General features: G+C 42.6%; 1 protein-coding gene across 1 annotated transcript in view; it reads left to right on the top strand.

Annotated features, from left to right (window-relative positions):
- The window catches only part of Xpnpep2 (X-prolyl aminopeptidase 2), a 28,648-nt gene extending 23,123 nt beyond the window's left edge, over window positions 1-5,525 (top strand). The window contains exons 17-21 of the mRNA XM_070039750.1: window positions 24-128; window positions 536-595; window positions 1,162-1,238; window positions 4,080-4,169; window positions 4,746-5,525. Coding sequence (XP_069895851.1) covers window positions 24-128; window positions 536-595; window positions 1,162-1,238; window positions 4,080-4,169; window positions 4,746-4,940 — 527 coding nt within the window. The 3' untranslated portion in view covers window positions 4,941-5,525. The remainder of the gene's footprint in view (window positions 1-23; window positions 129-535; window positions 596-1,161; window positions 1,239-4,079; window positions 4,170-4,745) is intronic.
- Window positions 5,526-12,224: the final 6,699 nt, after the last annotated feature.

Genomic DNA, 12,224 nt, shown 5'->3' with positions numbered 1-12,224 from the left:
GGGTGATCTCTTTTCCCTTCCAGGGAGAATGGTGGAAGCATTTGCCCGCAAAGCCTTGTGGAGTATTGGGCTCAATTATGGTCATGGGACAGGCCATGGCATTGGCAATTTCCTGTGTGTACATGAATGTAGGTATTTTCTCAGCCCCTGCCCCAGGATTCCTTCCTTTGTCTGACATCCTTGCACTCTCCTATGAAAGAGAAAAAGAGCATTTAACAGGTACGGAAATAACCAACCAGATGCACAGAGGAGCATGACTTACTCAAGGCTACCCAGCTGGTGGAAAATAGTGTTCCACAGGGTCAGTAAAGAATGCCGGCAGCTAGTAAATCCTCTTGCCTGCTTGGCATCCAGGAGAGCACAAGACAGACGATCAAGACCCCAGAGAAAGCAAAGCCATAGCATATCATGTGTGTGCAAATGCTTGTAGAAATCCTGTGTGACCCTCCAGTTACCTGCTCTTTCCCATAATCTGCTCATTTCCAAGCTGGTGGGGACAGGAGAGCTGACAACATGCCTTTATCTTCCTCTCCAGGGCCAGTGGGATTCCAATCTGACAACATTCCTATGGCCAAGGGCATGTTCACATCCATTGGTATGATTCTTGGGCTCCTCCCCACTACTATGCCATACCAGAGCAGGACTAGCTGGTGATAGCAGTCTTGTTCCACCTTCAGAGATCATTCTAGGCACAGCCACAGTCCCTATTCCACCAACATATTCTTCACCTTCCTACGCCCATCTCTGCCCTAGCCCCAAATGGCTTGTCCCACCCTTACTCTCACCCTCCTTGGCCCATGCTCTCTTTTTATCCTTGGATCTTGGTTCCCAGCTAGTATATATCTAAACTGTGGAGTTGCCAATCAAATATCCTGGGATAACAGTACAGTGGCACACAGGGCAATGGGAGTATCTCCAAGACCCAAATGACACTTCAGTCCTCCCTGATGCACTGCAAGGGAGGGAAGGTGAAGCAGACTTGTGCCTGGAGGAGATCTGAGGACTGACAGATTGTCTGTGCTTTGCCAATGAGCATCTAACAAGTTGTGGGGCTAACAGAGCCAACAAGCCACAGGCAGCCAGGCAACTGGGTCCTCCAACAACTTGGATTGGTCCAGGAAGTTTCGCCTGCTTAGTGCCATTAGCATCTGTATCTCCCAGAACCTGGCTACTATCAGGATGGAGAATTTGGGATTCGTCTTGAAGATGTGGCCCTTGTGGTGGAAGCAAAGACCAAGGTAAAGTGCCATGGACTGGAGGTGTTGGTAGTATGGCAGTGATTTTAGACTGCATGGCATGAGGGAGGCCAAAGGAGAAGGCATTTCATGTGTGAGCGTGAACTTTAGAGTCTTCCTTAACTCCATAAGAATTCCATAAATCAGTTTTCTCAAACTGCAAGTTAAAATCATCTGGGAAGCTTTGTTTTCTAAATACCAATGCAATCCCTCACTCAACCAAGAGAATCAATGTCCCTCCCCTAAATCATATTCCCTAGGGCACATAATAATCACCAGGGGAGCTTGTTAGAGATAAATGTTTGAAAGCCCTGGTACCTGTAATGCTAGTTACTTAGGAGGCTGGGATCTGAGGATTGTGGTTTGAAACCATCCCAGGCAGGAAACTGTGAGACTCTTATTTCTGCTTGACCACCAAAAAGTCAGAAGTGGGGCTGTGGCTCAAGTGGTAGAGTGCTAGCCTTGAGTAAGAAGAGCTCAGGAACAATGCCCAGACCCTGAGTTCAAGCCCCAAGACCAGCATATAAAAAAGAAACAAACATTTGATATTATAGCAACTAACAAGATGAAATACCCATATATAAACTTTAAAAGACTTACATGGACAAGCTCTCTGCTAAGGGATATAAAAAAGATTTAAGTAAATGGTGCTGTCTGGGAAGAAGCTTCTTGATTATGAAGATTTCATTTCTCCCTAAATTACTCTATAAATTCAAGACAATCTCAATATCAATGTTAAATGGATACTTTTATAACTTCTGAAAATGCCAGTGATTTTTTTGTAAAAAACAATAGGCAAAGGCAGCTAGCTAGGTAGCTCGGAAAATTCTGAAACAGGAATAGTAGGGGAAACTAACCCTTTTAGATTTTAGCATAAATTACTACATAAAAACAGAGTAACACTGGACATGAAATACACAGCAGGAATAATGCAACAGAATAAACTACCCCAAAGTACACCCTCTAATTACCATAAGCAACGTGGGAATTTGTACCTAATAAAGCTGCTATTTCACAAGGAATCAGTGGCTCACCTCTATAATCCTAGCTACTCAGGAGTCTGATATCTGAGGATCTTAGTTCAAAGCCAGCCCAGTCAGGAAAGTTTGTGAGACTCATCTCAAAGGAACCACCAAATAGCCAGAAATGGAATAGTGACTTAAGTGCTAGAGCTCCAGCCTTGAGCAAAAAATGCCAAGCCAGGAGCATAAGGTCCTGATTTCAAGCCCAGTACAAGCGCAAGGACACACACACACACACACACACACACACACACACACAAGATTCATACATATGTGGAAAGATATTCAACTTCATCCTTAAAGGAATAAGCCAAAACAAGAGAATACCATGTTTCACATAACAAATTACCAAAATTAAGAGGCTTTGATAATACTAGGTGCTGGGAAGTATATGGTGAAATGAGCACTGTCATTTACTGTTGGGAGAAGTACAAATTGGTACAAACTTTCTGGATAGCAGTTTGATAATATCTGTTTTTTAAAAAAGTTATTAAAAATCCTTGTGCCTAACTGGCCATCAGTAGCTCATGCCTATAATTCTACCTACTTAAGAGGCTGAGATCTGAGGGTCACAATAAATGGGAGGAAGGTACAGAGTAGAGGATATGGTAGGATCCATTTTGGGTGAATTTTTTTTTTTTTACTATTTTAAGACGTTCTTTCTAGAGCAATTTTAAATTCACAGAAAATTAAGAAGTCAATGTTTAAATATACCGATATATTTTCTGCATGTCTGAAATATTTCCAGGAAGGAAACTATGTCGTTTTAGTTTCCAAAAACTTTCTGGAAGATGGAAATCTTTTTCCATGTCTTTAGAGATAGGTGAAATAGTAAATACATACAGGAATGAATAGATAGATAGGTAGTGGAGAGCAGAGAATTTTTTTGTCAGTCTTGGAGCTTGAACTCTGGGCCTGGGTACTGTCCTTCAACTCTTCAGCTTGAAGCGAACACTCTACCACTTGAGCCACAGTGCTACTTCTGGGTTTTCTGGTGGTTAATTGGAGATAAGAGTCTCATGAACTTTCCTGCCCAGGCTGGCTTTGAGTCTCAATCCTCAAATCTCAGCCTCCTAAGTAGCTAGGATTACAGGCGTGAGCCACCAGCACCCGGCAGAGAAATTTTTATTTTTAGTGCTGGTCCTGGGGCTTGAACTCAGGGCCTTAGCTCTGTTCCTGAGCTTCTTTTGTTCAAGACTACTCCTTGAGTGACAGCTCTACTTCTGACTTTTTGATAGTTTATTGGAGATAAGAGTCACAGACTTTCCTGCCCAGGAAAGTGAACTGTGATCTTCAGATCTCAAACTCCTGAGTAGCTAGGATTACAGGCATGAGCCATCAGCACCCAGCTAAACAATTTTTTTTAATGTGATGTACAGAGAAGTTAACAATTACGTAAGTCAGGTAGAAAGTACATTTCTTTTTGGACAATGTCACCTCTTCCCTTGCTCTCTCTCAGTAACAATTTCTTTTTAAATATAAATTCTAAGTTCCTACCCTGGAATTCTGCCTCTAGTAGATCTGGAAGGCAGGCCCTGACATCTGTACATTTAACATACTTTCCAAATGCTATTGATATGCACATTCTGAGAAACAGACATAAGTACAACTTTCAAGAATGCAGAGGGGAGCAGAAAGATGAGTGATAGATAAGAGGCTTGGCCACGGGAAGAGACTCAGAAACGATCAGGCCTAACCTGAAGTGTCCAGAGTGGACAAGACTGTGTCCATGACTCCTGGGTAGAGTGCACCTTCCTCCTTCAGCCTAGCTCTTCTACTCCCTCACTTTCCTGCTCCCCATTCTTCCCTGTGGGCTCTTTAGTATCCAGGATCCTACCTGACCTTTGAAGTGGTGTCCTTTGTGCCCTATGACCGGAACCTCATTGATGTCAGCCTGCTGTCCCCTGATCAGGTAAGTGCCTCTTCTCTATTACCTACTCTTCAGCTTATGAACCAATGCCTTCTCCCCTGCCCTGGGCCTTTCCTGCTTCTACTCGCCCTATTCCAAGACCATCTGTCCTTGCTTTCTCCAGGAGGGTCCACACAAGTGGCACTGCAGGCCCTAGAGTATATCTTCCCAGCTTACCAGAAATCTCAAAGTTTCTGGAATTTTGTAGTTAGACCAGCCTTCCCAACCTCAGATAGTAAACCCCTCGGAAGTCTGAGGTTGGACTTCTGAGCAGTGCCACTGGAAGATCTGGAACTGTAAGCAATTCCTTCCCCTCTGTGGGCCTCAGTCTCTTGTCAAATGGGATTCCTGCCCTGGTTATTTACCCCCATTCCCATGAGCATCATTGTTAACATAAGCATCCATTATGGGGACCTGCCTCTGGGAAGCCCCAGAGAATACATGAGGCCCAAATGTGGCTGGGTACTTGGTCCAAGGTAAGCATTTACAATATCACAATAGGGGCCTGGATGATACCAATATATAAGTTACCAAGGCCTCGATCTTGGGCAGCTAGCTCAAACTCTGCTCCCTTTGCAGCTCCAGTACCTGAATCACTACCACCAGACTATCCTGGAGAAGGTGGGCCCAGAGCTACAGCGTCGCCAACTGCTGGAGGAGTTGGCATGGCTGCAGCGGCACACAGAACCCTTGTCTGCCAGGGCCTCAAGCACAGCCTCCTTGGCCTCTGTGTGGGTTGCCTCTACTCTTGCCATTCTTTGCTGGAATAGCTAGCAACTCCCAATTCCTCTGCTGATTCCCCCACCCACATGTGGGCTCAAAGCTCCCCTCAGCCTCCTTCAGGACCAAACCCCAAGCAATGCTTTCCCCTCTTCCAAGGCCTATACACCTCACCCTAGATTCCCAGTCCAACTTCCCAGGATAATAAAGTCAGTGGTCATCCCCTGCTCCCCCTGCTACAGCTGCTCCTCCTACGCCAAATAAAAGAACCAAAGCCAGTGCCCCTACTCTTAGGGGCCCCATGGCCCAGGAAGAGTCCTACTCTATCACCCCTCTGCTGCAGATGGATGGCCAGAGCATTTCCATCCATACTGGCTACTGATTTGGTGGTATTCCCACATCCTAAAGGCTGCCTATGGCCAATCCCAGTGTCCCCAGCCCTATAATGACTTCCTGGTTACAGCCCATAGGGCTTGAAGGAACTAGGTTTTCTCCAGATTGCCTGCTGTACCTATAGAGGGAGGGTGGATGAATCTTCTTTTTTTTTTTTTTTTAATTGTATTTTATTTTATTTGAGAACATACTGTACAGAGGGGCTACAATTACATGGGCAAGATAATGCATACATTTCTTACCAAGCATTGCAGCCTCCTCCTTTGTTTACCCTTCACTTCCCTTCCCCGCTCCCCCTCCCCCCACCCAATTTTACCCCCCTCCCCCCCCACACACACCGACATTGTAAAGCTGGTTTTGACATGACATTTTGTACTTCTCATTGTTGCAACAGGTCCACCTGAATCCTTAAACGACTTGTTTGTCCCCATCTCCTCCACATGTTATACTGACATCAAATATAGTGAAAGCGGGGGTTACACTGTGGGGGAGGGACATACAAAGCAACAAAGAAATAATCTTATAAATGCGTTAGAAACACATGCATGAAAGAAACGAAAGCATTAAAATACATATTTAAGGGTTCATTTTCCTAACATCACATTATCTGACCTTTTCCGCTTGACTCATACCTATACTAGATATTGCAAATAAGGGAAACCATGGGACCTATGTTTGTTTGGGCCTGGCTTACTTCACTTAATATAATTTTTTCCAAACCTTTCCATTTCCTAACAAATGGGGAAATGTCATTCTTTCTGATGGAGGCATAGAATTCCATTGTGTATATATACCACATTTTCTTGATCCATTCATCTACTGAGGGGCATCTGGGTTGGTTCCATATCTTAGCTATGGTAAATAATGCTGCAATAAACATAGTTGTGCTGGTAGCTTTAGTGTGGTCTTGTTTGTAAACATTTGGGTAAATGCCCAAAACTGGGATTGCTGGATCATAGGGGAGATCTATGTGAAGTCTTTTGAGGAACCTCCATACTGCTTTCCAAAGTGGTTGAACAAGTTTACATTCCCACCAACAATGAAGTAAGGTTCCTTTCTGTCCACATCCCCTCCAGCATCTGTTGTTGTTAGAGTTCTTGATTTTTGCTGTTCTAACTGGAGTGAGGTGATATCTCAATGTTGTTTTGATTTGCATTTCTTTTATAGCTAGGGATGTTGAACATTTCTTCATGTGTCTATTGGCTATCCTTCTTTCTTCTTCAGAGAAGCTTCTCTTTAAGTCTTTCGCCCACTTATTTATTGGGCAGTTGTTTCTTTGAGGATTTGTTGTTGGGTGGTTTAATTTTTTGAGTTCCAAGTATATTTTAGATATGAGACCCTTGTCCGTTGTATGGCTAGTAAAGATCTTCTCCCAATCGGTGGGCTTTCTATTGATCTTGCCAGCTATGTCATTTGCCCTGCAGAAGCTCTGCAATCTTATGCAATCCCATTTGTCCAACCTTTCTTTGATTTGTTGTGCTTCCGGGTCTCTATTCAGAAAATTTCGACCTGAGCCAAGGAGACCTAGGGTTTCTCCTATTCCATCCTGTAATGTTTTCAGAGTGTCTGCTTTGAGTTCAAGGTCTTTGATCCATTTGGAGTTGATTCTGGTGCAGGGTGATATATAAGGATCTAGCTTTAGTTTTCTACATGTAGTTAACCAATTTTGCCAGCACCATTTACTGAAGAGGCTGTCTTTCTTCCATTCTATTGTTTTAGCTTCCTTATCGAAGATTAGATGGCTATAGGTCTGTAGGTTCATTTCTGGGTTTTCAATTCTATTCCATTGGTCCTGAGGTCTGTTCTTATGCCAATACCAAGCTGTTTTGATTACTATGGCTTTATAGTAGAGTTTGAAATTTGGTATTGATATTCCTCCAGCAGTGTTCTTTCCGTTGAGGAGCGTTTTTGCTATTCGGGGTCTTTTATTGTTCCATATGAATTTTTGGATTGCCTCCTCTATTTCCTTGAAGAATGAGGGTGGAATTTTGATAGGTATCGCGTTGAATTTGTAGATAGCTTTGGGAAGTATTGCCATTTTCACGATGTTAATCTTGCCAATCCAGGAGCATGGGAGGTTTTGCCATTTTTTAAGTTCTGTGTTGATTTCCTTTTTCAAGATTTTAAAGTTTTCATCATAGAGGTCCTTCACTTCTTTGGTTAAGTTAATTCCTAGGTATTTTATTTTTTGTGGGGCTATTACAAATGGAGTTGCTTTCCTAATTTCAGCCACACTTTTCTCATTGTTGGCATATAGAAAAGCCATTGATTTTTGGGGGTTAATTTTATAACCTGCTACTTTGCCAAAGTTTTGAATCAGCTTGAGTAATTTGGGAGTGGAGTCTATGGGATTCTTTAAATACAAGATCATGTCATCTGCAAAGAGGGAGAGTTTTATTTCTTCTTTCCCTATTTGGATCCCCTTTATGTCTGCATCTTGTCTTATTGCTGTAGCTAGGCATTCTAATACTAGATTGAAGAGAAGTGGAGAGAGTGGGCATCCTTGTCTTGTTCCTGAGTTAAGAGGAAATGGCTTTAGTTTTTCACCATTGAGTATAATGCTGGCTGTAGGTTTGTCATATACAGCCTTTATTGTATTGAGGAATGTTCCATGGATTCCTAATTTTTCCAGAACCTTCATCATAAAGGGGTGTTGGATCTTGTCAAATGCTTTTTCTGCATCTATTGAGATAACCATGTGGTTCTTATTCTTGCTCCTGTTGATGTGATGAATAATATTAATTGATTTGCGTATATTGAACCAGCTTTGCATCCCTGAAATGAATCCTGTTTGATCATGGTGTATGATTTTTTTGGATGAATTGTTGAAGTCGATTGGCCAAAATTTTGTTGAGAAGTTTTGCATCAATGTTCATCAAAGAAATGGGTCTATAGTTCTCTTTCTTTGATGAGTCCCTGCCTGGTTTTGGGATGAGGGTTATGATGGCTTCATAGAATGTGTTCGGTAATGAGCTTTCTCTTTCAATTTCATTGAAGAGTTGGAGGAGTATTGGTGTGAGCTCTGCTTTGAAGGCCTTGTAAAATTCCGCTGTAAAACCATCTGGTCCTGGACTTTTCTTAGCTGGGAGGTCTCTTATTGCTGTTTCTATTTCAATGCTTGATATGGGCCTGTTAAGCTGGTTTAACTCATCTTGGTTTAGTTTTGGCATGTCAATATTTGCTAGGAAAAGGTCCATTTCTGTCAAGTTCTCAAACTTATTAGCATAAAGTTTTGAGAAGTATTCCCTTATAATGTTCTGAATCTTGGTTGTTTCCGTGGTGATGTTTCCATTCTCATCTCTGAGTTTATTAATTTGGGTGTGTTCTCTCCTTTTTCTGATAAGGTTTGCTAAGGGTCTGTCAATTTTGTTAAGTTTTTCGAAGAACCAACTCTTTGTTTTGTTGATTCTTTCTATAGTTTTTTTGGATTCTAATTCATTTAATTCTGATTTAATTTTGATTATTTCTTTCCGTCTACTGGATTGGGGTTTATCTTGCTGCTCTTTTTCAAGGAGGTTTAGATGTGTCATTAAATTGTTAGTTTCAGATCTCTCCAATTTGTTGATGTAGGAACTCAGAGCTATAAACTTGCCTCTGAGTACTGCCTTTGCTGTGTCCCAGAGGAGCTGGTAATTTGTGTGTTCATTTTTGTTGAATAGCATGAACATTTGAATTTCCTTTCTAATCTCTTCCATGACCCACTCATGATTCAGCAGTGTGTTGTTCAGCCTCCATGTGATACCGGACTTTCTTTGGTGGCTTTTGGTGTTGAGTTCTAATTTTATTCCCTTGTGGTCAGAGAGAATGCAAGGTATAACTTCAATGTTTCTGAATTTAGACAAGTTTGCTTTGTGGCCTAAAATGTGGTCTATTTTAGAAAACGTTCCATGTGCTGCTGAGAAGAACGTGTATTCTGATGCTGCTAGGTGAAATGTTTGGTAAATGTCTGTTAAGTCTAGTTGATCTATGCAGCTGTTTAGATCTGCGGTTTCTCTGTTGAGTTTTTGCCGAGTTGATCTATCTAGTGGGGAGAGTGGTGTGTTAAAATCCCCAACAATTAATGTCTTTGGATCTATATGGGATTTGAGGGAAAGTAGTGTTTCTTTGATAAATTTGGGTGCTCCATTGTTTGGCGAATAGATATTTAGAATTGTAATATCCTCCTGAAGGAGAGATCCTTTAATTAATATGTAGCGACCTTCTTTATCTCTTCTCACTAATTTTAATTTGAAGTCTATTTTATCTGATATTAGGATTGCAACTCCCGCCTGTTTATGAGGGCCGTTTGCTTGGTAGATTTTGTTCCAGCCTTTAACCTTGAAAATATGTTTGTTTTTACCGGCAAGATGTGACTCCTGCAGGCAGCAGATAGAAGGGTCTTGTTTTTTAATCCAACTAGACAGTCTATGTCGCTTAATTGGAGAGTTCAGTCCGTTAACGTTAAGAGATAGGACTGAGAGGTATTTGGGAGTTCCTGCCATGTTATCCGCCTTCTTGGGGGCTGTGAAAACTGGGTTCTTCCTAAGGTTCTTGGATTCTCAGTTTGGGTGCAGTTTCTTGGCCTTTGTTGCGTTCTTGTTGGTTTTCTATGTGTAGGACATCTTTAAGAATCTTTTGCAGGGCTGGTTTGGTGGAGATGTATTGTTTCAATTTTTCTTTGCTATGGAAGGTTTTTATTTGGCCTTCAGTTATGAAGGAGAGTTTAGCTGGGTACAGTATTCTTGGTTGATAGTTGTTTGTTTTTAGGGCATGGCATACGTCATTCCAGGCTCTTCTTGCTTTGATTGTCTCTGCTGAGAAATCTGAGGTAATTCTAATTGGTTTCCCTTTATAGGTGATTAACCTTTTCTCCTTGACAGCTTTAAGGATCTTTTCCTTGGTCTGGGTTGATCCTGTGTGGATTATAATGTGACGGTGGGATGTCCTATTCTGGTCTGGTCTATTTGGGGTTCTAAAAGCTTCTTGTATCTGAATAGGCCTATCTTTTTGTATGTTTGGGAAGTTCTCTGCTAGGATCCTGTTAAACAAATTTCCTAGACCATTAACTTCTGTTTCTAGGTGCTCCTCTACACCCATTATCCTTAGATTGGGCCTTCTGATGGTGTCTTCCAGGTGTTGGATAGACCTATCATATCTCTTGGACTTGTCTTGGATGGTTGTATGTTCTTTCTCTATAATATCTAGGCTGTCTTCATTCCCTGAGATTCGATGTTCTGCATGGTCTAACCTGCTGTCAAGACTCTCTACTTTGTTTTTTATCTCTTTTCCTTCTAATTGGTCAGCTTTGATGGCTTCAAGTTCTTTGTTGAAGCTCTGTTTTAGGTCTTGTATGAATTTCTTTACTTCCTTAATTTGGTGTTCAGTGTTTGTTCTCAAATCACTTAGTTGATTGGTTATGGTTTCTTTGGACTCCCATTCCTTCTGTTGGGTTCCATTCGGCATTCCCTTTGTGGTCTCCCTGACTTCCTTCAGCTCTTTGTTAATGGATTCCATGAATGCCTTTAGTGATCTTTGTGTATTCTCTACCTGGTCTCTTAATTCGTGAATTACTCTTTGATTAGTTTCCTCCCTTCTGTGGGATTCCTGCAGTTCTCTTTGAGTGTTCTCTGCCTGCTCACGCCATTCCTCCCTTTCTCTTTGAGTATTCTCAAGTTGTTCACGCAAATCCTGTATCAATTTTTGAGAAGCTTCCTCACGCTTATGTGGATGAATCTTCTGGTTGCAGACTTCCATCCTAGGATTGAAAACAGATTAGCAGGGGGTAGGTTAGGTCTGGAACCAGAGATCATCCAGAGACATGCACTAGCCCATTGCTCACATGTGAGTTCCTAACCCCTGAGTATGACCCATGCTGAGGGAAAGCATGAAGAGTTAGGGTGCAAGAATTTGGCTATGGGCTAGGAATGGATTGTGGCAAGGCATTTGGGAATTCAGGGAGCAATTGAGGCAACTACATGGAGTCACTATTACAAAGCTTTCCTGACATCCAAGGTGTCCTTGGAGTACAGCTATGGTGCCAATGTTATTAAATCTTCCCAAGTCCTTACATGGCCCTTAACATTGGAGTCTGATTTCCCCATTTCACAGACAGGAAAACTGAGGTCCAAGTAGGGCCTTCCCAAGGATACACAGCTCTTTGTTGGGAGGTGGAGGGGCAGATGGACCAACACTCCAGCTCCTTTTCCCTTCAGCACCATGCTGAATCTCTTACCTACCTTCTAGGCCCCTCATTCACTGAGCCCACTGTTGGGAGAGAAGAGTTTTCTCTAGTCTTGGCGGTTAGCCACCTGGCCTCACATCCTGCTAGATGCTTAAAACAGCCTTGTGAAGACTCCTGCCTCTGGTTTTGTATTCTGTTTGCTGTTGCTGTGTTACCAGAGGTTGCTGTTACCTGTGGCTTTTGTGGTAGGGGAGGCAGAGAAGAGGCTAAGGTGGGGGATGGGGATGTGAAGCTCTCAGCAGCTCAGTAGGGGAGCGCAAGGGCTTGAGAATGTGCATGTGCGCATGTGTATTTGTGTGCATGTGTTCCCACTCATGAGCATGCGCTCCATGCCCATCCAGCCACCTCCATCCTGTGTTAAGTGATAGACCCTTGTGGAGGGAACACAGGGAAACCACATATTAGGAAAGTTGGTAAAGATAATCTATAAAAGTTTGAGACAGCACTTGTGGCCCAGGAGAGCACAAATAAGGTAGGAGGAGATGAGAGCCAAGGCTCTGGGGGCACCAGGCCCGGAAGTTTCCCAAGGCTAGGTCAACCAGGCCTAATTTGCTGTGTGTGAAGTTGGCCTATGACAGCTACCACATCCGAGGCTCCAGCCCTGACCTATCTCCACTAAGGAACCTGTGGCACCCATTGGTGGGCCTGTTCGCTCTCTCACCTGCTCACCCCACAGATAGGTACACTAATAAAATTCGTCATCATTTGTCACATCATGATTACAT

The sequence above is a fragment of the Dipodomys merriami genome, unplaced genomic scaffold, assembly GCF_024711535.1.
Source record: "Dipodomys merriami isolate MVZ:Mamm:240054 unplaced genomic scaffold, mDipMer1.0.p SCAF_3, whole genome shotgun sequence".
NCBI lineage: Eukaryota > Metazoa > Chordata > Mammalia > Rodentia > Heteromyidae > Dipodomys > Dipodomys merriami.
The sequence above is the reverse complement of the archived record's forward strand: the minus strand, read 5'-3'. Positions and strand labels throughout refer to the sequence as shown.